We start from the raw sequence: 26,249 nt of genomic DNA, 5'->3' as shown, positions 1-26,249 counted from the left end.
AGTACTGCCCTGGTGTTTTGACTAGAAGTGCTGCAGGGGGTTTCTGTGTATCTTGGTGTATGTATTTATATACCTGGAGACTAATTTTAAAAGCTACAGCAGGTGGAAGAAAACCTTTCCAATCAGATTTCTCAACATCGTGCTTGGAGTCTGTGATAGTGTGGAAAGATTAAGGTATTTCGGGCAGCGGTGATAACCCAGGCAGACGGATAAATGAGGGAATGTTCCACTCCACTTCCCAGAAGGAGCCATCTGGGAAAACTGTTAAATTTGACCTGTTGTTGGAGCTCATCAGCCTTTTGGAAAGGTGTACACTGAATCTAATAGGAAAATAACCTCTCTGTCGCATATGACTGTCTTTTATGGGGTTTTTTTGGTTTGTTTTTTTGTTAGACTTATTTTTTTGGTGTGGCTATACAGGTTTTTTTCCTCATGCTATAACCTCTCAACTTATTAACTTGAACCATTTTGTAGCTCACTAAAAATACTGGCAGATGACAGTGGGTTCTGGACCTCAAGTGAACCATAAGAAAGCAGATGTTGTACGAACACAGAATTGTTCACTGATGCTTCTGCTCTTCTGCACTGCTATTTGCACAGGCTTTAAAATGTGGGGAAAAGAAGAATGAAAACACATGGTTTTCACAGGAAATAGAGACAATACTAACATTCGAAAATGTTTATGCCCTCTGGTAGGAAAATGTTTTAAATCTGGTTTAATAGAGTTTTGGAATTTGAAAACATAAATGAGTTATAAATGCAATGCACCAAATAAATGGAATCGTAAACAAATAAGTAACACAAAGTAAACCAAGTAGTGTCTGGGTGCATATGTATTTCCTATTATTTTACGTGTGCATATGCACACTTTTTTAGTGTTCTCTAGAATTAATAAAGGAAGAAAGCTTGTACACTCTATAAACACTCTAAAACTCCTTTGCAATTTAGTAGGAAATTAGAAGTTTTTATAGTGGTTTTGCACTCTTCTTTGTGTCTGTTATTCAACATACAATAGAAAATTATAACTTTTCCATATAAATTTTAGAAGACTTCTCCAGAAGACTTCATGTATGTGGAATTTTGTCCTGTCACTCACAGGTGGACACCTCTTCTCTTACTCATGCATCTTCCATTATACGTTCTTAATCCACTGTTTGAAATCATGATGCACATCCATGGATAGTGGTATAACCCTCAAACCTGGCCATATTTGTCATGCACAGGAACTTCTTTTCCATTACGAATAGCAAGTTATAAAAGGAAGGAAAAAAAGTCTGTGGGTGCTGTAATTATGATACTTTAAGTTTTACTAGCTTAGTAATAGCAAAAGTCATAAAAATACTTTGCTTACCCAAAGTTCTTATTTATAGGGGGGTGGGGGCTTCCCCATTGTCAGGCTTAGCAATATTTGCCTGAATTAAGCAAGGGAATTTGTTCAGCCCATTGGAAGGGCCCAGTTTGGTGAATGGAAATGTTTTGGACATTCCTGCATTGCTAAGACTTAGACGAGGTGTTCCTCAAGGAGCTGTTTCAAAGCTTGATGCATGTGGTGACTTTTCTTCACATGGTGCAGTGCTGGTTTTTTTGTGGTCTTTGTTTCTGGGATTGTCCTCAGTAGTTCTGCCTTTTAGTGTGACCAGAGATGTGGTGCCTTTTTACAGCTCTTTATATAATTTACTGTTGAGTCCATGTGCCACTGATTAAATCTGTGCAGGGGGCTGCCATTGCATGGTCCTCAGGTCCAGATGGGTGCAAACAGTGTCATTTTAGTGATAAGAGTGGGAAATTACAGAAATACCCCAAGATGAATTCAGAAAATGTTTAACTTCTCTTGACTGGCATCTTCTGTAACTTTTTGACAGTTATGTCTCATGCTGATATCTGATATTCTTATAGATGATATCTGATACTCTTATAGATAAAGTTACTACTGCATTTGAAGTGGTCAAGTTGAGTTGCTTAAGTAGAAGAGTTTAAATAATAACTAACCTTTTCAATTAATTAAGCTAGAATTACGGACCTTGACTGTTCACCAGCATTAAAAGTATTTAGGTCAATTGTTTGCACATCTTTTAAAACTAGTGTCTCAGGGAGTCCTTCTCATAAATACCAGATGATCCGTCATCAGAAAAGGAAAAGCAAATAAAAAGCTCAGAGTAGTCATCATAGCGATAGTATTAGGTAAACAAAAAAGTAAATATGAAACTGAGAAGGAAATTCTTCCCTGGCATAACACTGTTGTGTTTTGGAGACCAAATTTTTCAGATGTGTTCAGGCTCTTTGGAATTAATGGAGTGTTACAAAGTGGAAACCCAGATTGCCTAAAACACTTGACACCCGCACTGAAAGCTGAACCAAGGTGTGTGTCTGTAACTGCACGTGTAAGTTAGGAAGGCTGTTTTCCATGATAAAATATCGGAGGTCAGCTCTTAACACCTTTACTTCTGTGCACCATCTCCCATGGTTTCAGGCTGGGCCATCACAAGGAGTACAAAAGAGGTTATGGACAGAAACATTAACAAGTATGTTGACTCCTTTTCCACCTGTGGTAGCAGCTGAAAAACAGATCAGCAGCAGTTGTGTTCTTGTAACAATTTATGGCATTCACAAGGTATTCTCTTCATTTGAGAACCAGAGATGAACACTTTATTAGATTTCTCCTCTTCTTTTGCTGTAATGCCTGGGAGCAGTCTGTTTGAATACCTTGATAGCTTCTGGTGATCAAGCCAGCAAATTGAATCTCACACCTGCAAAGTCTGAGTGTAGCTGCCGATCCATGCACAGTCCATACATCCGTGACACTCGCTTGTCAGCTGTAAACTAGAAATGAGAGAATGATGAAAGTGTAAAGAAAAACTTCATCTGATTATAAGCATATTTTGGCTGAGGGGTTTAAGGTTTGGACCAGACTTCAAAACTTTGGATTGGGTTCTAAGGACATTTTGACACTTAAAAGAAATCTGTGCTAGCAACTGAGCTGTGTGCACGGCATAGCAGCAGTGCAGAGTTGTAAAGATGTGTCCTCAGTGTGCTTGGACTGTCTGGACCTTATAAAGAAGGCCAGGGAATGCTATATATTGAAAATGCATCAGGTATGCTAAGTGGGAGCAATCCATCCACTCAGGATCTCGGACATGAAGCAGCCCAGCTGGAACTCTACCAGGACTCCAGGCATCTGCAAGTCCCAAATGGGAGGCCAGATTTCTCATTTTCACCCAGATGTTATTTCAGACAGAAAAAGGTTCAGACAGGTTCAGGGGAACTTGGCCATACATTATCCCTGGTTAAGCAGCTTGTTCAAATACAGAATTTGAAGTCAGCAGGAGGTAGAGGTGTCTGCACATCAGGAAACCCCCTAAAATCCCTATTCACATTTTCAGGTACCTTAAAGACCAAGGTTTCAAAGCAGAGTATTTTATTTTTCTGTGGGGTTATCTTTCCCATACTGAAGGGGAGCTGAGGTTTGCTACCTCAGGCAGAAGGGAGGCTCAACCCAGATGCTACTCCTGGAAAAGCAGCAGCTCCAGTTCCAGCAGGAGCCACTGTTCAGACCAGATGTGGAAGAGGAGGTGGGGAAGGGTGTCCCATTCATGTCAGCCCCCTTCCTACACTAGAAATAAACTTGCAACACAATCTCTTGGTCATGCCTTGGCTACAGAGTGCAGCAGGATCCTGGCAGATTGTCTGAGCTGCTAGCACTCAGAAATCCCTTTGGTGTGCTGCTGTAGCTGAGCTTGAGTGGCAGGGCACTTAATGCAGGGAAAAGGGATCTCTGCTTCTTACAGTCACATCAAAATTACCTGCTTATTGTGGAATTTGTCTCCACTAACTTGTGCTGTCTAAATATTCAGTGACTTGTCTTGCCTGTTCTTACGCTTCTTATACAGTCAGCGGAGAGAAGTAGATTCCCCCAGTGGCTGATTCATCTCCCCTGTTTTAGGCTTCAGTATTAGAATGGAATAAATGACCCTGTGGAGGTACATTTCAGAGAGAGAGAGCTTTAAGCACCTCCAGCTAGCCAAGGTGAATGCCCATCATTGCTGATAGGAAAAGCCAAGTTGATTTTTTTACCGTTTGCTGCCCTTCCCACCAAGGCCTCCAACTTCCATCACCTCTGAATGCTACTTAAAGGATTTCAGGTGGCCTGAGCTGGCCCTGTGTTTCAGCCCAGCTCGTGTCAGTGGACCATGCAGGAAGAGGGGCTGACTTAGGAGGAGAGATGCTGCAGTGGCCCGTTGAACTGGCAGCCCCCTGAGAACGCTGCATCTTGGGTTCAGCCCACCGGTAGCTGCCAGGTTTCTGCCTTTCGAGGAAGAAGAGTTGTTTCATTCCGATCCTGGAGTAATTAGTGTCTGAAATGCCCAAAAAAGGCAGCCCCAGCTAGAACCATGGTTCTGAATCTCTGCTCTGCAAACCCTGGGGGTCCATGGATCACTCCTAAGGTAACTAAGAAGAATTCAATGAAAGGTAACTGAAAAAGCCATGCTTATTGTCAATAGATTAACTTTCTCCATAAAGGAGCTTGTCTCTTCTGAAAAACATTTGGGGGCTGCTGAGCATAAAGGCTGAAAATCACTGAGCTGGAGTAATGTATCTTTGTAATAATTTGACAGCTAAAGGGCTAAAGCTATTCAACTATACCTTTATGAAAAAATATCTGGAGAATTGAATAGAATGTGATAAACATTGTATTGGCATTTTTGATCCAGTCTCTGAAACTTGAGTAACTGAAGGGGTTCTATAAAAATAATTCTACAAATGTGCAAAGTAAAAGAATGAAGTCCTTTTCAAATGGATTCCAGCTGATCATAGAGAATCATGCTCATGCTGTGGACTGTGATTATTCTGTACTCTTTTTAAGATTTAACCCTGACAAATGGTAAAGAATTGTAGGTTCATTTCTGTAGAACAACAGTTTTCATCCCTAGTACCTATGCAATGACTTTTTAGTTGTAGATGTATATTGAATTTAATTTAAGATCTATGTCAATAATTTCTACAGGATGAAGAATCAAAGCTACTCAGGATTTTGGGTTTCCCCACCAGGGTAGCTTTGATTCCAGACACCCAGCTCTTACAGGTAGTTCCCTTGGACAGCATGGCTTTATCACATTGCCATAGACTTTCCCTATGATGGCTGGTACAAGAAACTCCTAAAAACATTTATAAGCCTCCTCTGCATTTAAAAAGACAAGGCAGGATTTGCCAAGCAAAACTATTCCCTTCATGGTTATACATGGTAAAATTTTTAGAAGTGTTTTGGGGATTTTTTCCTCCCACATTTGGTTGAGTTTTACTTGATTTTGTCAGTATTGGTTCACCTTTACTTGAACTGCTGGATAATTCATTTGTAGAAGAGGCAGTGCATTTAGGTACTTCCATCTGTGTTTAAACAAGGCTCTTGTGCTTTCCCATTAAAAAAAAAAGATTTTGTATTATAATGCTTGTGGTAGATGAGGTTCTGAATTTAACTCCTTCCTACTCTAGTTTCTCTCAACGGCTCTGTTATCAACACCTGGGGTTTCTAGTTTACTCTCTTTGCAAATATGAATTTGCAAGAAGGGGTTGATGGTAAGTAGCGTGGTTTTAATTTGCACTTGCGAAGTGTGTCAGACAGTTTCATCAGGGCATGGTGAGCAGAGGAAAGCCTGTCTTCCTCTGAAAACAGCCCTCAGAGGATGTCAGAGAGTGTGTTTGGCTGCGATAATCACTTGCAAATGCAGTATGGTTTTGAAATGAGCTGTCCAGGGGCTGCTGGAGAAAGGGATGCCTGTTCTCCTATGAATTCACTCTTTGTCTTTCTCTTTTTTTTTTTTTTTTTCTCCTGTTTCTACTTGTTTTCATGTTTTTGAGCAGTCACTTTGATGTGCTTTTGAATGAATCTACCTGGTTGTGTTGGTGGAAGTTCTATGGATTCACTTGGGTGAAACATTTGTGACAGTCATCTGTTTTGTTAGGCTGTACCCAGTGATACAGATAGCCTCTTCCAGCCTTCTGTTTAATACTCTGTCTACCTGGCATCTGTACAGCCTCATCCATCCTTCCTATTCTCCTAGTGCCTTCCAGACAGCTGTTGAAATCTCTCTTCTAGTGGTATCTGAGTACCCTTTTCTCATCCTTCCACACATTCCTGTCCTCAGAGCAGGAATCTTGTCCTTAGTTCCTGTTCATTTATAAAGTTTTTTCTTCATCCATTAGTAATCTTAGGGTTTAAGCCTGGGGTGATATCTGAGTGCATGGCTGGACTGTGGCCACCCTTCTCTCTCTCAGGCAAAAGGGCAGAGGATTTATGGTGATACCTCACCTGTGCCCTTGCACAAGGGCTACAGCCAACTTGCGTCCTCATAAATCATCAATGCTCCAGTAGTGTTAAATTCCCTGCAGCCTGTCCCATTTCTCTCCTACACCACATCAGCTAGGCTTACACCTCCCCCCATAAACCCCAGCTTTCATCACACACTTGCCCAGTGCCCTCAGAGGAATTCAGAATGAGTCACGCAGGGCGCCTCTGGGGACTCCTACTGATGCAAACTTCCTCCTCCTCAAGGCAGCCTGTGGTTTGATGCCACAATGCAGCCGGTACTTGTTAGCTCAGGCCTTTGCTGTGGACTTGATAGCAAGCTTTGGGCTCTGCTCCCCCAGATTGCCACCTTCCTTCACTGGATTCTGGTGCAGGAGGGATACTTGCAGCTCATCCTCTTTGTAGTGTCAAACACAGGAGATGCTGGGTACCCATCCACAGATTGTGAGGGTTTGGGGGTTTTTTGGAAGAAGGGTTTATCATTCATTCTTAAGGTGTATTCCAGTCCAGGCATCAGTGAAGTGTTATGTGGATGTTTACATGTGTTATGTGGATGTTTATATGTAAGATTGAAGTCACCCAGTGCTTGAGGTAGGATCAGAAGAGCTTTAGTAGCATCTGTCATGACCTGCTTCCAGAGTCTGCATTCAGAAATACAGAATGTGATGAACAGGGCTAACTTATGTTGTTTTGGGTTGGTCTTTTCCCCTCCCCTAGACAGGCCATTTCTTTTATAACATTATCTACTTTCTACCTCTTCACATGGAAAAGAAAAATGCTTTTCTGGTGGTAATTACACAGTGCTGCATTGTGGACCTTTCATCCCATTACAGTAAGTGGACAAACTACTATAATTTACAAGAATGAAATAGGTGAGGAAATGGGAAAGTTTCTGGCACTTCTAGGCATAAATGACAACCTGACATGGGAGAACAATTCTGACAGAAAGCAAGTTTTCTTGCTAGCAATGAATCCTGGTGCAGTTATTTTCTGATGCAGGGATGGAGAAGTGCCAGCCTCCCTTCAGGTGTTTCAGAAGTAGAAGAATCAGGCAGTATTAATGGAGGGCTACAGACCCTTAACCTGTCTCTGCCCTTGCAGTTCAACTGAGACATGCTTCAGCTCTTCCTTGCTCTCAGTTTGAAAATCTCCTGTCTGTCTATGTGCTGCCTTGTCATGGATCTGTTAGCAAGGTCAGGGTGTGAATACATTGAGGTGTTTTTCCTCCAGCAGAGGTTTGCTGCCTTATTATTCCTCACTTCTTAATACACACCTTTCACACCTCTCAGAACAGACTGATGCTCTTATTTGCCTGGGGTTTTTTGCTGATTTATAGTGTTTCCTTGTGGGAGGTTTGCCCTGAAGGTGTGATTGCAGGAGTAAGGTCTTTACCAGTGCATCAGCAAAAAAGTATTTGCACATCATCAGGGAAGAGCTGCCAGTTGGGTTGTGGAGCTTCCTTATCCCTTGGGTAGACTTGCTTGTTGGCTGTGCACTAGAAACTGAGTAGCTTGCATTCATCTTTTTATTTTCTTTGTGTGAGGTGGTTACCAAATGTTGGGGGACACAGCCACCCTGTACAGAGGATGAGTCTGGAACCCTTGAAGGCTCAAGGTGGCTGAAGTTCCCCCAGCCCCCCCTCCCTCAGGTGGTTTGGCAGCAATTAATTGCCGCCACCTGCTGACCAGGCACAGGATTTCTCTGGCCCCAGTGCAGCTTGTGCATGTCCTTGAGCAATCCTCACCATGCCCTCCCCAGCAAGAGGGTGGTGGAGCAGTAGGTGGAGATCAGGGTGCCTGCATAAACAGGAACATCTGGGGACAAATACAAGGTTGGTCATTTAAAGGTGTCACATGCCTTAGAGTGCACATAAGCATGGGTAAAGGCTGACCTGGTCGGCCTTTGGGTAGCTGTGAACTTGTAGATTATCAAGCACATCATGGATGAGATCAAACCTGGTACAGGAAATTTGAATGAGATATAACCCCATGTAACTAGGTGCTGCCAAACTGCGTGTCTTCACTTTAATGCATTTCCCTGTAGGAGGTGTAAAATTCAGGTACTCTTTTAGAATAAAGGAAAATAGAGAAGCAAGAAATTTTACCTAATCCTAAACTCTAGAAATTCAAGTTTACTCTTCTCTGATATCGTGAAAAGACATAAAGAGTGTTGGTCAGTGTTCTTCAGAAGTTTTCACAGTGTTAGCTCTTTAACAAAGATGCCTTTTCACACTGGTGTTTTTGAACATTTAAATGTGAGGTAAGCCAGACAAACAAGTACACTAGACTGAAGGATGTATGATGCCTGTTAGACAGCGTCACTGCAACAAAGCTTCATTCTGTGGCCAAATGCAGGAAGCAGCAGCATTTGCTGTAATCCTCTTCCCTGGCTGCCCCAGCACTGCTGTGCCTGGGGCACTGGTGCAGGGATACATTGCTGCCATGGTAGGAGCTGACTTCTGAAGCTCTTGGAAATCTTGACCGACTTTCTGCCCTTTAATGAAGCATTTAACTTTTCTGGGGTTACTCCAGGTGTTCAACCAGTACAGCCAGGGTAGGGACACCTCAGTGACTTGCTTTGATCGGAGTTCATTCTTACAGCCTGGAACCTGCTTGCAGGCTATCCCAATCTGCTGCCTCCTGCACAAGGATCTCCTGTATTGGGGCAGAACCCTACAAGTGCTCTAGGGACCCAAGGAATTTCATGTTTCCATAGAGAGTATAATCTCATTTTCTCTCTTTTTCAAAACAGACTCATTTTCACAGGAATGCATGGGGTTTTCCCTAATTATCCTCTGGCAAGTCTCCCTTTTTTTTTGCGTGTATCATTTTTTAATTTGTTTGTTTGCTTGGAGGCGGAGGAGAAGCCTCCAAGGAGAGATGAAATGCCACGCACGGCACTTCTGCTCTGCTGCTGTGGTGCCGTCCCTGTTCTGTCAGAGCAGGGGAAGGTTGATATAACCATTCCAAAACGTGTGGCCCTAGGTTATTCTTGCTTTCCTAAGCAGTTTGAGTTGAGATGTTTCTGTAAACCCCCATTTCCACCCTCATTGCTGGACCAGTGCTCAAGTGGCCCCTCCTACTGACCCTGTGTCTCTCTCCTTGCTCTCCAGGGCTCTGGGACCTCAAGCAGCTCTGCTGCCACCACCCCGTCCGTGTCCACTCCTGTCACTGGCCACAAGCGGATGATCATCCCTAACCAGCCTCCACTCACCGCCACCAAGAAGTCCACTGCCAAGGGCCCGGGGCAGCCAGCGCCCATCCCGGTCACTCCCGTTGGCACCCTGAAGCCACAGCCGGTGCCGGCCTCCTACACCACGGCCTCCACGCCGAGCCGCCCGGCCTTCAACGTGCAGGTGAGGACGGCGCAGCCCAGCCCGCACTACCAGCCGCCCTGCCCACAGCCTAGCCACTACGGCAGCCTGGGTCCTGGCCAGGCCTACGCCACCGCGCCGTCCCGCCAGCCCGCTGCCCCTCAGTACGGAGCACCACAGCCCCAGGGGCCTGGCTACGGCTACGGCCCTCCGCCTGGCCGGCCCGGCGAGCCCGCCTACGGGTACGCGCCCCCACAGGGCCGCTACCAGGAGCCCTACTACGGGGGCTACGGCGGCAGGAACGGCTCCGAGGCGCCCTACGTGCCGCAGAGCTCCTGGAAGGCTGAGCCGGCGTATCCTGCGAGTAATGCCATGGGCCAGGCTCCTCCTGTGCTCTACCAGCCGCCAGGCACGAAGAAGACCTACATCACTGACCCAGTGCTGGCCCCGCAGCCGCCTGCCCTGCAGCAGAAGGTGAGAGATGCCAGTGGTCACTGACATTCTTGGGAGAGCCACATGGCTGAACGTGGCCTGGGACACTCCCTGAAAGGTGGTGGGGATTAAGGTGGTGCTATCAGAGGTGTGAGGGTCATCTCCCTACATCTGGCTTCTTTAAAGCTGGAAATACGGAGTTCTCATCTGTTTTGAAAAGAGCCTCTGCAGGGGCTTAGAAAAACTGTCAGCCTCAAGTAGTGAGATGGTGTCACATGTGTGCCAACCCATGGGAGGGAGGGAGGCTTTGGCCCTGTGACATGCTGTTGCCCAAGGCGCTCCCTGGCCATGCCTCTGTAAGGCATCACTCAGCTGGAAGCTTTTCTTCTGGGCACTCCCAAGATGAAGTGAGAGGATGGGTGTGAGCTGCTTCATGTACTTGTGGACATCCCTGGTTCAGCAATTAATCCTCCCTGTCCTCAGGCAGATGGGAGGTACACAAGAGCTGGTTTTGATTGTGGTTCACAGTGATTGCGGAGGCTGTCCTCTGGTGTGTCGCTGTTCAAAGATCACTTATCACTGAAACCACATGGAAATGAGTCCCCACAGAGCTCGGCTCTGGTTTTCCTCTCCGATGTTGGTACACCGGGTGGCCGCCATCCCCTTCAACAAGTGCCTGGACCTCATAAAGTGAAGTCAGTTTGAAATAGAAAGTTAAAGTGGGTCTGCCTGGTTTCTCTGCCCGGCCTGATCCTGCCTGGCTTTTGTCCCTTCTGCTGGTGGCCATCTGTAATGTGGCTCTAGGAGGTGTTTTAGCTTTGTGGGGCCCTCATTGTGTATGATGAGCTGAGTTTCCACAAATGGTGAGGTAGGGAGGCAGTGATGCAGTTGCTGCCCAGGCCCACCTTGGCACGTCTGAGCACATCCATGCTCTTGAGTTTGGGGGTGCTCACAGGGAAAGGGGAAAAAGCTGATACATAACAGAAAGCATGTCCCTTTGTCATTTTCTTCTCTAACAGCACACAGATGGTCGTTCCTGAATTCCAGGTTTCCTGACAGTGGGAACTTTAAAAGGCAAAGATGTTTCTCAAGGCAGTCTAGAGAGGGCAAGAAATTACGGATGTCCTTGGAATATTATCTACAAGCAGCTAAGAAACTGCTTTTTCTCTTTTCTTCCCCTTCCTTGACAAGAACCTTTGAGGCAGGGAGAGAAGCAATAAACTCTCAGCTCTGCAGGTACTTGGTATAGAGCTTAGACTGAAAAGTAGTGAAAGACACAAAATTTGCACATAGCTTTAACTGGTGTAAATGGTTGTGGTTCCAGTGGAGTCACGGAGGAAATGCTGAGGTATTGCAGATCCATATTTAGACTTTTATAGATACAAGTAGGCTTATATATATAAAAAATTTAAAAACTGTAGTTCAGTCAGCATCTCTATGGAAACGCAAATCATCTCAAACCACAAACAGCACAAGCCTGTTAGTCTCATTTGCATTACAAAGCTGGAGGGACAATTTAATTTAGCTCAAGTTGAGGGTTTCATGTATGCCTATATATATTTGTATATACATGTTGGTGTGTGTGCACGTGGCATTTGCAAATACACAGGCAGAAATACTTCATAAGTATCTCTATAAAAAATAATTTCAGTTCTTCTACAGAACAGATTATCATCTGCTCGATGATAAACCCCTGCAGAAACTTTCTTTCTCTTCCAGCCTGTTAAATAGCTGTTTTCTTACCTATTTCACTTTTGAGCTTACAAATTCTCTGTAACATATTGGTGGCAAACTTTGCCTTTAAAGCACTGTTGTCCAGCCTTGCCACGTGCTGTTCTCTTCCTTTGCAGAATAACTTATTCATAAAATCAACTTTGGGAATTATTTTATTTAAAAAGGGAAAAAAATGGCTGTGTTAGAGTCAGGTATCTGTTAGGAAGAATTGTCACTGTAATTTGATTTGGCTATCATGTAAATTTTAACATCTTTTCCAGCACGCACACATAATTCTGCATTTGTTGGTGTTTTGCCTTTTCAAGGTTGATTTAAGACCTTTCAGTTAAAGAAACAGAAAGGGTACGAAGCATTAATACATATCACATAAAATGTAAGATGACCTTTAGGAATTTTTCTTCTTGCAAGGGAATGGTTTTAAAATATCAAACAATTTCTAAATGTATTCAGAAAACTGCATCCCTAATCTTGAACATAGTTTGTGTGCAAATTATTAAGGATGTTGTAGCAAATCCATCTCAGATTAAAAGTTCATGGTCCTTAATTCCAACATATACCATGATCCATCACTGTGAGGACAAAATTTTTCATTAAATTTGTTTCATGTTTTTAAAGGGTAAAAAAAAAAGGTTTATATTTGGCATTCTGGCTAGGAAGAGGTTCATGACACTGTGGCTGTGTGTTTTTTGCTGTGTACTAATCATGTTGAAGTCGCTGCTGATCCAAAATAAATCTGGATTGGTATGGGAACAGCAAATAATCTGTACTGGTTCTTAAAGCCTGCTGAAAACAATGAGTTTTACTCACACACAATTCCACATTGCATTCTGTCCTTGGGCCACTTATGGGGTGAGAGTCATGCATGTGAAGCCTCTGGGCATTTTAGTCTTTAATGCAGCACCCTGTCCAGCATTAGTGCCCAAGTCCTAGTTAGGAAATGATCTGGTGAAGTGCATGTCCTCATTTCAACCTTCATGTGCTTCAACAGCCAGAAAACCGCAGGAGCTTTCTCTTCTGGATCATGGGTGGTGGGGACTTCTGTAGGAACAGCAGCAGCGTTCTCATGAGACTGTTTGGCTCCTCTCATGCTCTTGCTGTGCCTGCTCAGACCAAGTCAAAATGTCTTAACTCTCTCTTGAATTCTCCTCTCCCAAAGGGCAGAGGGCACAAGGCCAGAGAGGCTCATTAGGTACACTCATTTCTGGCACCAACATGTCCATAGTAGACATATGACAAAACCAGTTTCTGATGTGGAGTATTCCCAGGACTTTGCTCTCTGGCCAAAGCAGGACTGGTAAATTCCCACCACCGACCAGCTCATCTATCACCAAATGTTTCTGTGCTGGACTGGTTAAGACACTAAAAACCCTTGTTAGTTCTCATATCTCCAGATATTTTTAGGTCATTTCACCGGTTTTGGTAATGTTTGAGCATTTTGAGACACTATCATATGTCCCAAATAGATCGGTGGATCTTTTAGAGTCCTCAAGTATCTCCTAGTGTATTGGAGGGGTGGCTCTGGGAGATCTGTTCTTTCTAGATCCCAACTATTCTCCTAAATAGGCTTTGGGAAGCACATTCCTTCCTAAAGGGACCTTTCATGTTTTCAGCATCTAGACTAGGTACCACTGAAACCATTTGAGGCAGCTTTGTGGCTCTGGTCCAAAATGGTGGAAATATTAGCAAAACCATATATCTCTTGAGAGCAATTTAACAATTTGGTGAGGACAGAAGTGTCTTGTAGCTCCGATTTAGTACAGCATGCAAATCCACGTTTCTTTGCTGCAGATTAGCTGGGAGGAGAAAAGGAGCAGTGTCCCTTTGGTAGCTGTGTCTGTTCTCCCTGACACGGCACAAGTGCCCAAGATCCTTAACCTGCTCAGCCACGGGTTGCAGTATCCCCATTCACACCTGTACAGGCATCAGTGCACATGGAGCATGGCCTCCTCTTTAGACAGCCCTTCAGTTTTGCACACCTTTCCAGGTGAGCACCATGAGAGGTGGGGAGACAACTGTAAACCAGGAGGATTTAATGAGGCAGCTCATGCTTGTGGCTTAGGTGGTGGTGGCTGCTCATGACTAGCAGACCTCAGCCACCGCGTGGTTTCCGCACTGCTGGAGGTGATTTCTTTTCTGCCTGCTGCAGCCAGCCCTTACATGGTCTCTTGCAGCTTGCAGTGCCCAAAAGGGACTGTGATGGCTTGCAGTTTTCTCGTTTTACAGAGTTTTTGTCCGTTTTTCCACTGATTTAATACCTGTGATGGAGACATTCGCTTGGAAGTTTCATCTTTGCCTCAGAAACAGATGCTCACCAGTGCCCTTCGCTATGACTGATGCACTTCTCTCGCACTGGTTTAATAATTTTTACAGCCATCTCTCACTTAAAGGAGATACCTCCAGCACTTGCATTTGAGCTGAGACTAATTCTCTTGCTGTTTGCTGTTGATTTAGCGACTAGAAACTTTTCCTTCTCTGCAGATGAATAAAAGCAGTCTGCCAGATTCCCTCCTGCTGTCACAGGGATATATTCCTTCCTAGTGTTGCTTTTGACTTGTGGAGAAAGGCAGGCCGTTTGCTTTGCATTGCTTGCCTCCCCCAATGTGTCTTCTCACCTAAAATTTTATGCTTTCACCTAAGTGTCTTCACAAAAGTCACGTATCAAAAGTTTTCAATGGATGGAGTTTGGAGACAGTGAAAAATGATGATTGAAGTTTGTTTTCTGTCAGTGCAGGACAGTGGCTTCCTATAGTTTTAATATACTCAAATAAAGCAAACCAAAGTAAAATTAAAAAGGGTGATTTAAAATATTCTAATTTGGCATTTAATGAATTAAAAAAGACTGAAAGCCAATGTAAAATGAAATAGAATGTGAAATTCTGAAATTCAGAGTTGAATCTGCGAGTTCAGTGTGACATTTCAAAATTTCCAGACGAATATGCAGTTCCTTTCTACCCTGAGAATAGCAACAAATGTCAAAATGTTGACATTCTTCACAAAACAGTAATTCAGAGTTCTAACCAGCACTAGCTGTATATCAGCTGCTGAATCTGTCATTGCTTCTGGGTGGATTAAATTAAATACTGTTGGTTCTGTTAAAATGAGGAGGAGGGGAAAGAAGGCAGTTGTGTCTAACAATAAGATGAGAAGCTCAGGACTTGTGGTACTGTGGCATTGAGAATGATGTTTTCCTCTCCAAGTTATTATAAATCTCTGCATGAAAATTGTTGTGGGTTTTCTCAGGTGAATAGGTGCTGGCAAGAGATGCAAAGACGTATTTTCAGAATGGTGTCCTTATCCTGACTGCAGGAATATGACAAAGTCTGGTTTATACCCTAGACTTTTGAAAGAGCCCAGTTCTTGGCTCAAAATGTGTTTAACATGTTCATTTGAGAACTTTACTCTTTGTTCTTTGTATTATATTTTTATTATTTAAACACTCTATATACTAGCAGGAACCAGCTGATGACAGAGTAATTAATCAGTTTTTTCTCTTAGGTATCATATATTTGTTTTCCTGAAATAGTGAAACAAAAAGTTGCCAAACAATTACCTTGACGTTAAAGATAACAGGGAGCCTGCAGTTACAGGAGTAAGTCAGGTCAGCATATACGGAAAAACCAACTTAAATTTACAGCTTCAGGATGCAGCTTTTGTAGCTTTAGCCTTTAGTCAGCCACAATGGGTTAGAAATATAAGAGGAATAATTGAGAAAGAGGCTTTTGACATAATACCTGGATGTTCTTTCTTGCTCCTTCTTAAAATAAGCTGAGGACAATGCCTCCACACATGATAAGGCATGGGGCAACCTTGAAGTTAATCAAGGGCACTGCTTCTGTGCTGGTTAACTCTTGATAACCAAGTGTCTACCTTGAGAGATCCTGCCAGTCTGTGTTACAGACTAACATAAGAATTTGGGGTCTGAGGTCATAAGATGCAGCGAGTGTATACTTACAGAGCATCAGACAGGGAGGCTGGCTGGTTTCCAGCAGGGGGGCTTGCCTGAGCCCTGGGGCTGCCTGAGCTGAGCTCTCTAAGGGGCAGCCTGCTCTGTAGCATGATGTGATAAGGATGGTTGGCCTTGCTACTGGTTTGCAGCTTTCAGTACAGAAAGCAGGACCCATAAAAATGAGTGCCACTTAATTTGCAGGCAGACACTGGCTGAGTGTGATGGTGCTGCTGATTACTGGAGGAGCTGATTCCTTCCATTTAAAAATACTCTCGAGTCCAACCATATTGTAATTCTCTCAAAGCCAAAAAGGCACCAGAGTGTGTGAGGAAGCTGTTCTTCTGTCAGATAACCTCTGTGTCATTGTCAAGTTTATTGCAATGAAGCCAGAACCTGAATGGGTAGAGAAATTTGTTCAAGGTTAAGCACCAATTGATTAGAAGAGTAGGGCAGAGCAAGGAGACATGGAACATCTTGGTGTCATTTGGTGGCTCTTCTGTTTGAGGTGAAAGGGTCTCTGGCTGCCCTGTTGGTGTGAAACTCTTTGGGCTTATGACTGGATGGCAATGCCAGTGTTAAGAGAAATCACTCTGCTCACAACACAGTGACAGCATAGATGATGCTTTGGGTGATGTCCTATTTTGGCCATGCCATTTGCAGTGGATCTTCCTATATTTGGGTGGTTTTCCCACTGATGTCTGTGAAGCATATTTGCAGTCTTAATCCAGTTTTTAATGGCACACATGCAGATAAAATAGTAATGGTTTGTTACTGGGGCACTGCTTTTTGCAGGGGGCTATGTACAGTTTAAAAGATGAATCATTTTTCCCTGGACAGGGATGGTTGTGCATAGATAAGCTCTTGAGCCTAGTACTTGAATGAGCAGGCAAGTTAGACAATTGTCATGGTGCACAGTGAGCAGTGCCAGCCATGAAGATACCACCAAAAATAGATATTCAGTTGTAAAGATTACAAAGTAGTCTATAATGTCTGCTGGTATAATATTTGTTTCATCCAAGAATAATGGTATTAAGCAGTTGCTAATATATGGTTATATTTAGTGATCATAAATGTTCTGGTGTTAAACTAACTTTGGCCTCCACATAATGGGCTTCCTGTTAAGATTTACCTCTGAATAACTATAAAGAAACATGATATAGTAAATTTAATAGCAGCCTTTGTGGGAAAAAAAGTTTAAAAAAAAAGAGGTTTCCTATCATGGGCTGAAAGAACTCCTGCAAGGCAAACAGAATCTGCAATTACACTGACAGTTTTGTTCTTAAATGAAAATAATAGTGAATTATAAAGCTGTAAAATTGTTTTCACAACAATATTTTGTTTTTATAACTTATACTATTTCACTTAGTAGCTGCGTGGCTCCACAGCAAGTTACATAACATGGTATTATGAGTATGATGCCTCAACTTTTTGTCTAGGGAATTAATTTAAGGGCTCTAAACTTTCCAGTCACATTTTCTTCTTTGTTCCAGACGCAATGTATTCTCTCTGCTGGAAGAAATATCAGATGAACTACGTCTTGCTTGTAGCAGAGTAATATTCATGTGTCTCTTTATCCACACTAATAGGGCAGTGACTTAGTTTCACATGGCTCCTCAAAATAGTCCAGATTGAAATGGACCATCTAAAGTCAGCTACACAAAACAAATTAGAAGGGTGAAGCTGCTGTGTGTTAGCTGATCAATGTAGCATTAGCAAGGATTTTCCACAGTGTGGTTTAGCACAGACAAATGAATTACTCTTACTGTCAGTATCACTCGTCCTCCCAATTAAACATTTTTCTAAACAAACAAACAAACAAAATTTCCCCAAATGAGTCGGCTGTAACTTAACCTGACTTATTAGGATTAGTTTAGTCATCAATAAAATGGAGCCACACCTGAACTATAATATACAGTAGATTAGCTATCATAATTTTTATCCTGTTATTACCTAGTTAGACTCTAATTTGCCACCACCTGAAGAATCTTTTTTTCAGGATTTTCCTCCAGGTTTGTGAGAACTGGTTGTTCATTAAATGAATCACTTTCTTTCTGTTGTTGCTGCAGTAGAGCTTAAAGTGAAAACTCATGCCTTTTCCATGGAGAAAAATGGCCTAGGTGGACAGGGAAGCTCCTGCTGTGTATATGTCACTGGTGGATTCCTTCTGGACTGTCACCAGGAAGCCTGGAGGGTTTTATTTTGCAGTCCAACTCAGCCAGCAGAAGAAATCTCTGTGAGGAAATATCCTGCAAGATTTGTATTCTTGTAAACCTCTGTTTCGTGTTTATCTCAGGGACTCAAAGATTCAGGTGGCAATTGTGTTTTCCTGATCTGATGATCAGCATCAGAAAGGTGCCCTGCATCTCCTTGTCCAGCTGTGTTAGAAGACTGTTTTTCTGTTCCTTACTGCATCAAAATCCTTCCCCCCTCCTATTATGCAATACTTACTTGTAACCTCTCTTTTCACAGGCTGCATCCCAAAAACATGCTTTAGAAACACATCAATTCTTGTGCGACCTCATTTGAATACTTCAGTTAAAACTCTCTGCTGAACCCATTTTCCCAACTGCATTTCCCATCATCTAGATTTTTCACAACTTTTACGTGTTTCTACATCACTTTCCCTCAGGGTTCTTGTCCTCTAAGGCTTAGGCTTAAAATTAGGCCTTTTGCTGCTGTAGAATTTCCAGATCACTGAGCAAGTGGTGGATGAGTCTCTCTAGTAGATTTTTCAGTACAGAGAAGTAATGCAGTTGTACTGCAGGCAAGTTTGGGATTGTGCTTGTGTTTGTTTCTTCATGATGTTGCTCACCAATAAACATGGCCAAATATAGTGTTGAAATCTGAATGCAGCTTCCCACCCACCTTTCTGTACTATTTCACCATCAGGTCACCTTCTACTGAATAAATACAGAAGAGCAATTAAAACCATGTGTGTAATTAAAAGAAATTCAGCAGAAATTTGAACAGCATGAAGATAAGAAAGGTAGAGGGATAAAGACAACTGGAAGCTCAGTTCTGTGTGACCTGCTTTTGAATAAACAACATTATATTCCACAGTCAATTATCCAAAAAGTACAATGTGTTCTGTTGCCAAAAAAAGGTTGTCAGATAGAAGTGGTTAGTCAAAAGGACACATGCACTGGAGTGAACATTAGTCTATTGTACTCGGTATAATATTATACAAACAGAGCTGGCTTGTTACTGGCTTTTTTCTTTTTTTTTTTTTTTAATTTTTGGCTACAGATGTGATTATGCAGCTTTTTAATATTACTTCATGAACATCTAATTGCAGGCTTCAGCAAGAGGTGCAGACCTTGCTAGGGAAATCAAATAAGGTATGCTCTGTGCAGCCCAATAATAAGGCTTCCAATACAAAAGTGGAAAAACAAGTCATTAGTTACAACCATCGAACGGAGGTCTAATGGGAGCCACAGGATAAACATTCCATTTTATTATGTCTTCGTTATATGTTTTGCAAGAATCCGTGGTTATAAATTAAAATTGCTTTTTGCAGCAGCGGCTGTAAAAAAGTTCAAAATCTGTGAATGTACCTATTATTTTTATTTATATCACAGCAGGCTGCTAGCAAAATTAACTTTTTTTTTCCCCTCCTATTTGTTAGTTAAAAGATGGAAAAAGCATACAAATGCATATCTGCAGGCAGCACTCGAAAATGCCCCCGAGCCTTTTTTTTTTTAAATCAAGATGGCATCAATTTAAAGTGGGAGACAAGAGAGGGTAGGAAACCCAAACATCTCAGATAAAATTAACTTCTTCACAATTACACAAGTTGGTAGGGTCTGGTGTTTGTTTAGAAATTTAAATTAATGCTAGTGAAAGCATCCAGATTGTACTTTGACAGATGAGACAAGGATTTGCTTGAGACCATGTCGCTGACAAAGCAGAAGAATTTCCAGGGCTCTTCTCCAATTGAACTGGCAATTGTGGAGACCCTGATTACCAGCAAAAAAAAGCAGTATTAGGACAGGATTTTCCAATGCTGTCCTCTGCCTTCTGAGCTGCTGTGTGAGAGAATGTGTTCAACCTCTGACTCTGCCCCAGACTCTCTCTTGAACCTTCCAGCAAAACAATTAATTTTTTTGTTTCTTAATACAGCATTTGGAAGTCACTGCCCCAAGGTAACAGCCAGAGCAAGAGATCTGTGGAATGGAAATTTGTGGTGGTTGAAAACATCTGTTTCTCCTTTTAGAAAGGATACAGACATGCAGTCGTAAACCTTCATCACCATCATCAACCCTTCTGCTTCCATTTAGGAGTTAATTATTAACTGAGGCACCATAGGCAGCTTCTCCTCTCAAGGAAAGAGGCTATATTGGACAGGAGATCTGTGGCTTTCAGTGTGCAAATCCCAAGCATTGGCAAATTGCTTCTGAGCTGCACTTCCTCTGATCTAGGAAAGCCTTTTGTCAGAAGCTTAAATTCATTATGTGGAGGCTGTACGTCCAAGGGGGAAAAATAATTGTATGCAAATGAAAAAAGGCAAAAAACCCACTGCTACAGAGACTTTTTTACTCTTTCACATTAGCATTCCTGTGGGCCATTGGGGAAGCAAGCTAAGGTGGTCTCACTTGGGCTGGGAATTCCTGCTGTAGGCAGGGTTGAGGTTCATAGTCATCTTTCTCCAAGGACTGGTCAAGAAGAGCCTCCAGTCAGGGACCACAGCTCTTCTCTAGGATGGATCAGATTAAAATATGATACATGTTCCTAAGTCTCCATGGTGCTGTTCTTGCTACTCCCTGGTTAACACCATTGTAATTCTGCTAGTGATGCTTAGTAATTGTTCTAAATACTAGATAATGCCAAGAATTCAATACCATGGAACCTAATTGTTTTTCTGTCATTAGGAAATTAAAGAACCCTGTGTTTAGTGATGAGGAACCTGTTTTAAAGTAAAACCTGGATTTTTCATTGCAGGATGAGTTCCTGCAAGCTTTTCCTCCCACTGTGCTGCCAGTTGCTGAGAAATTATTTTATTTCCCAATTTAGATGTTGGACAGTGACTCAATATGCCCTGGAAATACTATCATTCTGGCAATTTTCTCATGTGGTAGCTCAGCTTAATGTTGGAGAAATGGGTAGTTATGAGTCCAGACACTATAACGTTGGACTTGGGTTCTAAAAATAAATGTTTGGTTAACTTTTAGTCGTCAACAATTTTCTGCTGCCACACATGTTAGAAAATGGAATAAATGGCCTAATTCAATTCCAGACACACACTGTGGTCAACAGAAGTATCTGCAGAAGATGAAATATGGTGGCAATACAGATAAATGCGGTGGCCACTCTCCCCATATGGCATGTGCACCCTGATGTTTAGAACCTTGAGAGCAGAAGAATTAACTGTTCACTAAGAAGAACAGGTGAGCAATTGTGCGTCTAGATAGACCTTACCAGCATGCCTGATTTCTCAAATGTCTCATTTCTGGCTTTAGTCTTGGGGGTTTAACCTTTTTCCTTCTTAGTTTCCTCTCTGAAACAGGTATAATGTTTATCTCCTGTATCACAGTGGGGGTTTCAAGATTTGATTGTCTGCAAATTAGTTTTAAAGTCTATAAATGCAAAGTAGTGTTCTTATTTTCTGTATGAAAGGTAGTGAAAATCATTTGCAGAGCCTCTCACAGCAGGCACAGTGGTTATTTGAAATGAAGGATATTTCTGTACCTTTGTATGTAAATGAAAGAAAGATCTCTCTTAAATCTGTGGCTATTAACAACAGTTAACTTTTAGCATTTATGTAGTGTTTTATATTGTGAGAGCTCTCTTATGAATCTCAACTAAATTCTTCACAAAGCCTCTGAAAAGCTTATGGCAATATTCTGCTGTTATGGTCATTTTCCCAGACTCACAGAGGGAGAAAGTACCTCAGCCAGGCTCAAATGGGTAGCAGCCCCATGGCTTTCTCCTCCCTCAGTGACAGACAGAAAGCAAGGACCTGTTCCAGGCAGATAAAAAAGGTTCCCTCAGAGGTGGAGAATGAGCTATTTAATCAAGTCATACAGTTTTATGCATAAGTCAACATTCGGAGGGTGAGGTATATACATTCCTTGAGGAGCAGTGCAGAGCTGTGACCTTGTCTGGATCTAGGGGCTTTGGTGGGATTTAGGATAAATGTGGCCCACTCTCCCATGTGCTGAGCGTGTGCTTAGAGCAGAAATAGGCAGTGCCTCACCATGGCTTAAGTCCCTGTTTTATTTTGTTGCCAAGCATGAGGAAAGGCCAGTGAGATCAGGCATGACTACTGACATCCTCAGCTTTCCTTTTATTGAAGCATCTGCATGTTTTATGGGGAACCAGATACAAAGAATGTGGGAAATGAGGAAGCGGATAAGTGTTGTTGCCCAGTGTTCAGGATTGTTCAACCAGTTTCCTTTGGTCTTCAGTCTGGGATGGTTCATCAGACATTTGGTGGCCATGTTATGCCCCATTTGGTTTTAGAAGGCTTTAAAACAAACTAGTTTATGGAAGGAGCTGTGTTGCAGCTGGAGTCAGGCTATCTCTGTACAGTAATTCCAGCTGTTGCTGGAATGAGATGAGAAACCAGGAATGGAAACAAGCAGACATCCAAAAAAAGCCGCATCAGATACCACACCTCATATATGAAGCACATACACGGAATTTGTATAGAATAACATTTTAGCAGTGAGTTTGGTCTATCCTATGAAGGTTCTTGAGTTGTAATGTACAGGTTTTCATTTTGCAGTGTGTATATTGGATCAGAGTGATGTCACTATGGCAGTATTGACTTTGGAGCAACTCTGTTGATTTAGCAACAGCTGGGAGTATAGATCAGAAGATAACATAGTATTGTCATCTGAGGCTCTCAAGCAGCAACTAGGAGACCGAGTAAATCATAGAGTAGCCTTTTCTGTTCTTGTATTTCCTGCCTCCCTAAAACAATTACACATTGAACCTGTTCCTGGCACAACAGTGACTTAATGGTTAGCTCTAGGGGAATCAACACCTTATCCCTGCTGGTTACCAGGCATAACATTTTTCAATACTTTCTTTTCTGAGACATTGTTTCTAGGCAAACTTAAAAAAATTACTTGGAGATTTTACTTTACATGTATAAAGATATCCCTGTATGAGTTCTTATAAAGAAGAATGAAGAGGAGTGCTTTAACAGTAAATAACATCCTGCAGTGGAAACCTGTCCATTTCTGGGGAGGTTTTCTGTAGCATTCCGAGTGGGCTGTGAGTGATTGGGGATGTTTCTGAACAGACACCACCAGTGATGTGAACCTCATCAGAAAGGACTGTTGGCAATATAGGTAGAGAGCAAAGGCAGGTATCAGGAGGGGTTGGTTGTGAACATGCATCCTCACAGATATGAAGCAGAAATAATGTTTAAAACTTGGACCCTTTTTACAGATATACATTTCTTCCTAAGCTTTCTTTTCAAGCCCCCTACTCCTGATTTTTCCCAGAAGGATTTCTCTGAATCTCACATCATATTTTTCTTGGGCGGAGGTTTTTTCCTGCTTCTCTTATGCTCTGCACAAGAGGCAGCTGTTCACTCCTCCTCAGTGATGAATATATACAAGGGTCAGTATACAGGGTCCAGAGCATTGTGATGACAGTGAGCAAGGCAGCTACACTGAGCTTTTGCTGATCAGAGTTTATTACTCATGGTTTCATGTCAGCTCATATCTGCCTCAGCTGTTCTGCAGATGCCTTTCTTCCCCGACACTGATTTTTCACTTGAACTGCAGGAGATTGCAATTTCTCTGCCAAGGTGTGTGGCTTTCCTCAGACCTGTGTGATTGCCACTGTGTAGTTCTAGATTGGCAGAAGCTCAAGTGATTTGAGTGCTGGGAGAACCATGAGGACTCAAACTGTGGGACTGCAAGAATGAATACAAAAATCTACCTGACAGAAAGAAGCAACTTGGAATTGCTGACATACGTTTAGTTGGAGGTTTGTTGTGGGATATTAACACCCAGATGCATGCACATGCGTGTAGACAAATACCAGCTGGGTAATAACACTTCTGGAATTCTACCCATGTCCTCAGTGTTGGCTCATCATCCATGATTTCTGCTCTTTTGTGCCTCCTATTCATGAAGTTTAAAGTACTAGCACTGAGGACTGACTGCTATGGCCTTCAGCTGAATATGTGCAATGAGTTGTTTTTAATCAAAACATGATATTTGAATGGCCTGATGTCAGCCTTTAGCACAAAGAATTCACCAGCTTGATTTGGCAGCTTGGACCCTGTATTACCTTCCTTTTCCCTGGGTATTACTGTGGATGAGCTGTTTCACACTTGTTTCCCCCATCAGCCTGCTTGCCCAGGCATGAGCAATTCAGGTGGTTCATTCTCCTTTCATAGGAACCCTGGTGGGATCATGAAATCTTCCCCCCAGAGAAGAAGCCTGGATGTTACTGTGTGCAAGCAGTGAAGGACCATAAGAATGCCTCTGAATAGGCAGCTGCTCATTATGCAGATGCAAAAAACAAACCTTGTTTGGGTTAATTAACATGTCCAAGTCCAAAGAGAAAGTGGTGTTGAAGTGGGGGAAGTGAACCCAGAGGTTTTTGACACGCAGTGGTCTGTGCTTCCCCTGAAAAGGGGAAGTTATAATGGCACCTGTAAGGTTTGTGGGGTTTTGTGTGAGGCCATCCAAACCGCCAAATCCAAATTTCAGTGAGTCTCTGTTTTCCTTTATTCCTGCTTCACTGGGCTTTCAGAGAATCTCTCGGGGAAAGGGCCACGTCTGTGTGTCCTCCTGGGAGCTGCTGGACATCCCTGGTAAGCCTAGGAGCTGCAGTTCTGATGCCTTTCAAGTGATGCTTCAGAATGACATTGCCTCTCTGGCTGGGATGCCCAGGCACGGGGTAGTGAGCAGAGCAAACAGGGTGGGTTGGAGTGTGTGTGTTTGCTCTGCAGAGTGCAGCTGCCTTGTCTGCTTGTTTCAGAGCACAAGGGAAAGGGGACAGCCAGCGGTCACCAGCCGCCTTTAGTAAAACATTATCTCAATTAATCCTTTGGTTGTGTTGTTTATTAAGGGACAGCACTGCCCACACAGCATGTAAGTTTATCTCCTACCTTGTCTTAGTCAAAAGGCTAGGGCAGCCTGACAGTGCAGCAAGCCCAAAATTCCTCCTGTGGATGACACTGAAAGAGCAAACCTCAAGAAAAGCTTTCAGTGTAGCTCAAGGCATAGCCAGTCCTGCTTGTTTGATCTCTCCCTGCTTTCCCTCTCTTGCCACCACAACACACAGTAATACTTGCTGATTCACAAATGTACATATTCCCTCTCACTCTACATCTCTCTCTTGCATCGTCTGACAAACAAGGAGCTTGTACAATTGTCTGACTTCTGGTGAATGCACTGAGCACCTTGCAGAGCTGACCTTCAGTGTTTTCCTTGCTGCAACATGAGCAGGTTTTAACTTAAAAGTGACAGGTCAAGACCAGGGCCAGACTAATATTGTGTTTGATGTTCTGCTGGTCCAGCCGTATTTGTCTTGGTTATATTGTTGTAGTACTAGTGAATTCCAGAAGGTCATTGCTATTTCTTTTCCGATGTCTTCAGCATCCTGACCAGTAATACCAGTAGTCCTTCCTTTTTTTATTTTTTCCCCAAACCAAGAGGCTGTTAGACATACCACTTTCTGCAATCTTGTGTTCTGGAAGGCCACTGTATATATCCATTACTCTCTTTACCTGGGTCATTTGCAGATGTGCTGGTGCCTTGTCTATAGTTCAGCCTCTTGAGAGACCTGCTATTTTCCCCATCACTGTTTTGGTCCCAGTCTCTGCTTTGGAGAGTTTTCTGTTGTCATTCAGTGTCTAGGGAGCTGCTGGCTTTCTTAAGCACCTTAGTTGGCTTGTGCTGGGACACTGGCACTTGTTCAGCTGGGGCTGGTGATCTGTGTATATTTGACATATCATTTGCTCTTGTCACACCATGTGTCCTCTAATTACACTGTCCTGGATGGGTGCCACTAGGAAAAGGACAAGACATACAGCACAATATGAGATGGCAGAGAGGTTTTACTGGTGTGTGAGGAAAGATTTTTATCCTGCCCTCTTAGCAAATGTTTGATATTCACAGGAATGTCCAAAGTGCTCTCCTTGTTCTCCAGAGCTGGGGCCCAGCTCCAAGCAGTTGCAAACAGCCCTCTCAGCTTTGCACAAGGCTCTGTGATGTGAACACATGGCTGTTTTCACACAGGTCCTCCCTGCACAGGAGTGATGTCCTTAGTGCCAAATCACCTTTGAGCCACAAAGCACTTATTAATCTCACCAAATACTCTGTGACTGACTGAGACAAATTCACCTTTGAAAATTGAACTAATGCAATGTGATGACTCAGAAACATCAAGGGATTTTTTATTTATTTGTTTTGAACCACAAATGGTGCTGCCTGAAGTTTACCTAGGGTCAAGCTACAAACTATAGAGCCAAATTTTGACTGTGCTGATCTTTGGAGCTTAGCTCATTATAGGAAAGCCAGTCTTTAACTGGGATACATAATCAGATTTGAATTTCA

At 42.8% G+C, this 26,249-nt stretch overlaps 1 protein-coding gene across 16 annotated transcripts in view; it reads left to right on the top strand.

The window, feature by feature from the left end:
• LPP (LIM domain containing preferred translocation partner in lipoma) overlaps nt 1–26,249 on the top strand; it is a 332,629-nt gene that overhangs the window by 194,208 nt on the left and 112,172 nt on the right. For all 16 annotated transcript variants that reach the window (XM_074547227.1, XM_074547223.1, XM_074547233.1 and 13 more), the window contains one exon: nt 9,414–10,088. In XM_074547227.1, the coding sequence (XP_074403328.1) occupies nt 9,414–10,088 (675 nt within the window). The remainder of the gene's footprint in view (nt 1–9,413; nt 10,089–26,249) is intronic.

The sequence above is a fragment of the Zonotrichia albicollis genome, chromosome 9, assembly GCF_047830755.1.
Source record: "Zonotrichia albicollis isolate bZonAlb1 chromosome 9, bZonAlb1.hap1, whole genome shotgun sequence".
Lineage (NCBI taxonomy): Eukaryota > Metazoa > Chordata > Aves > Passeriformes > Passerellidae > Zonotrichia > Zonotrichia albicollis.
The sequence above is the reverse complement of the archived record's forward strand: the minus strand, read 5'-3'. Positions and strand labels throughout refer to the sequence as shown.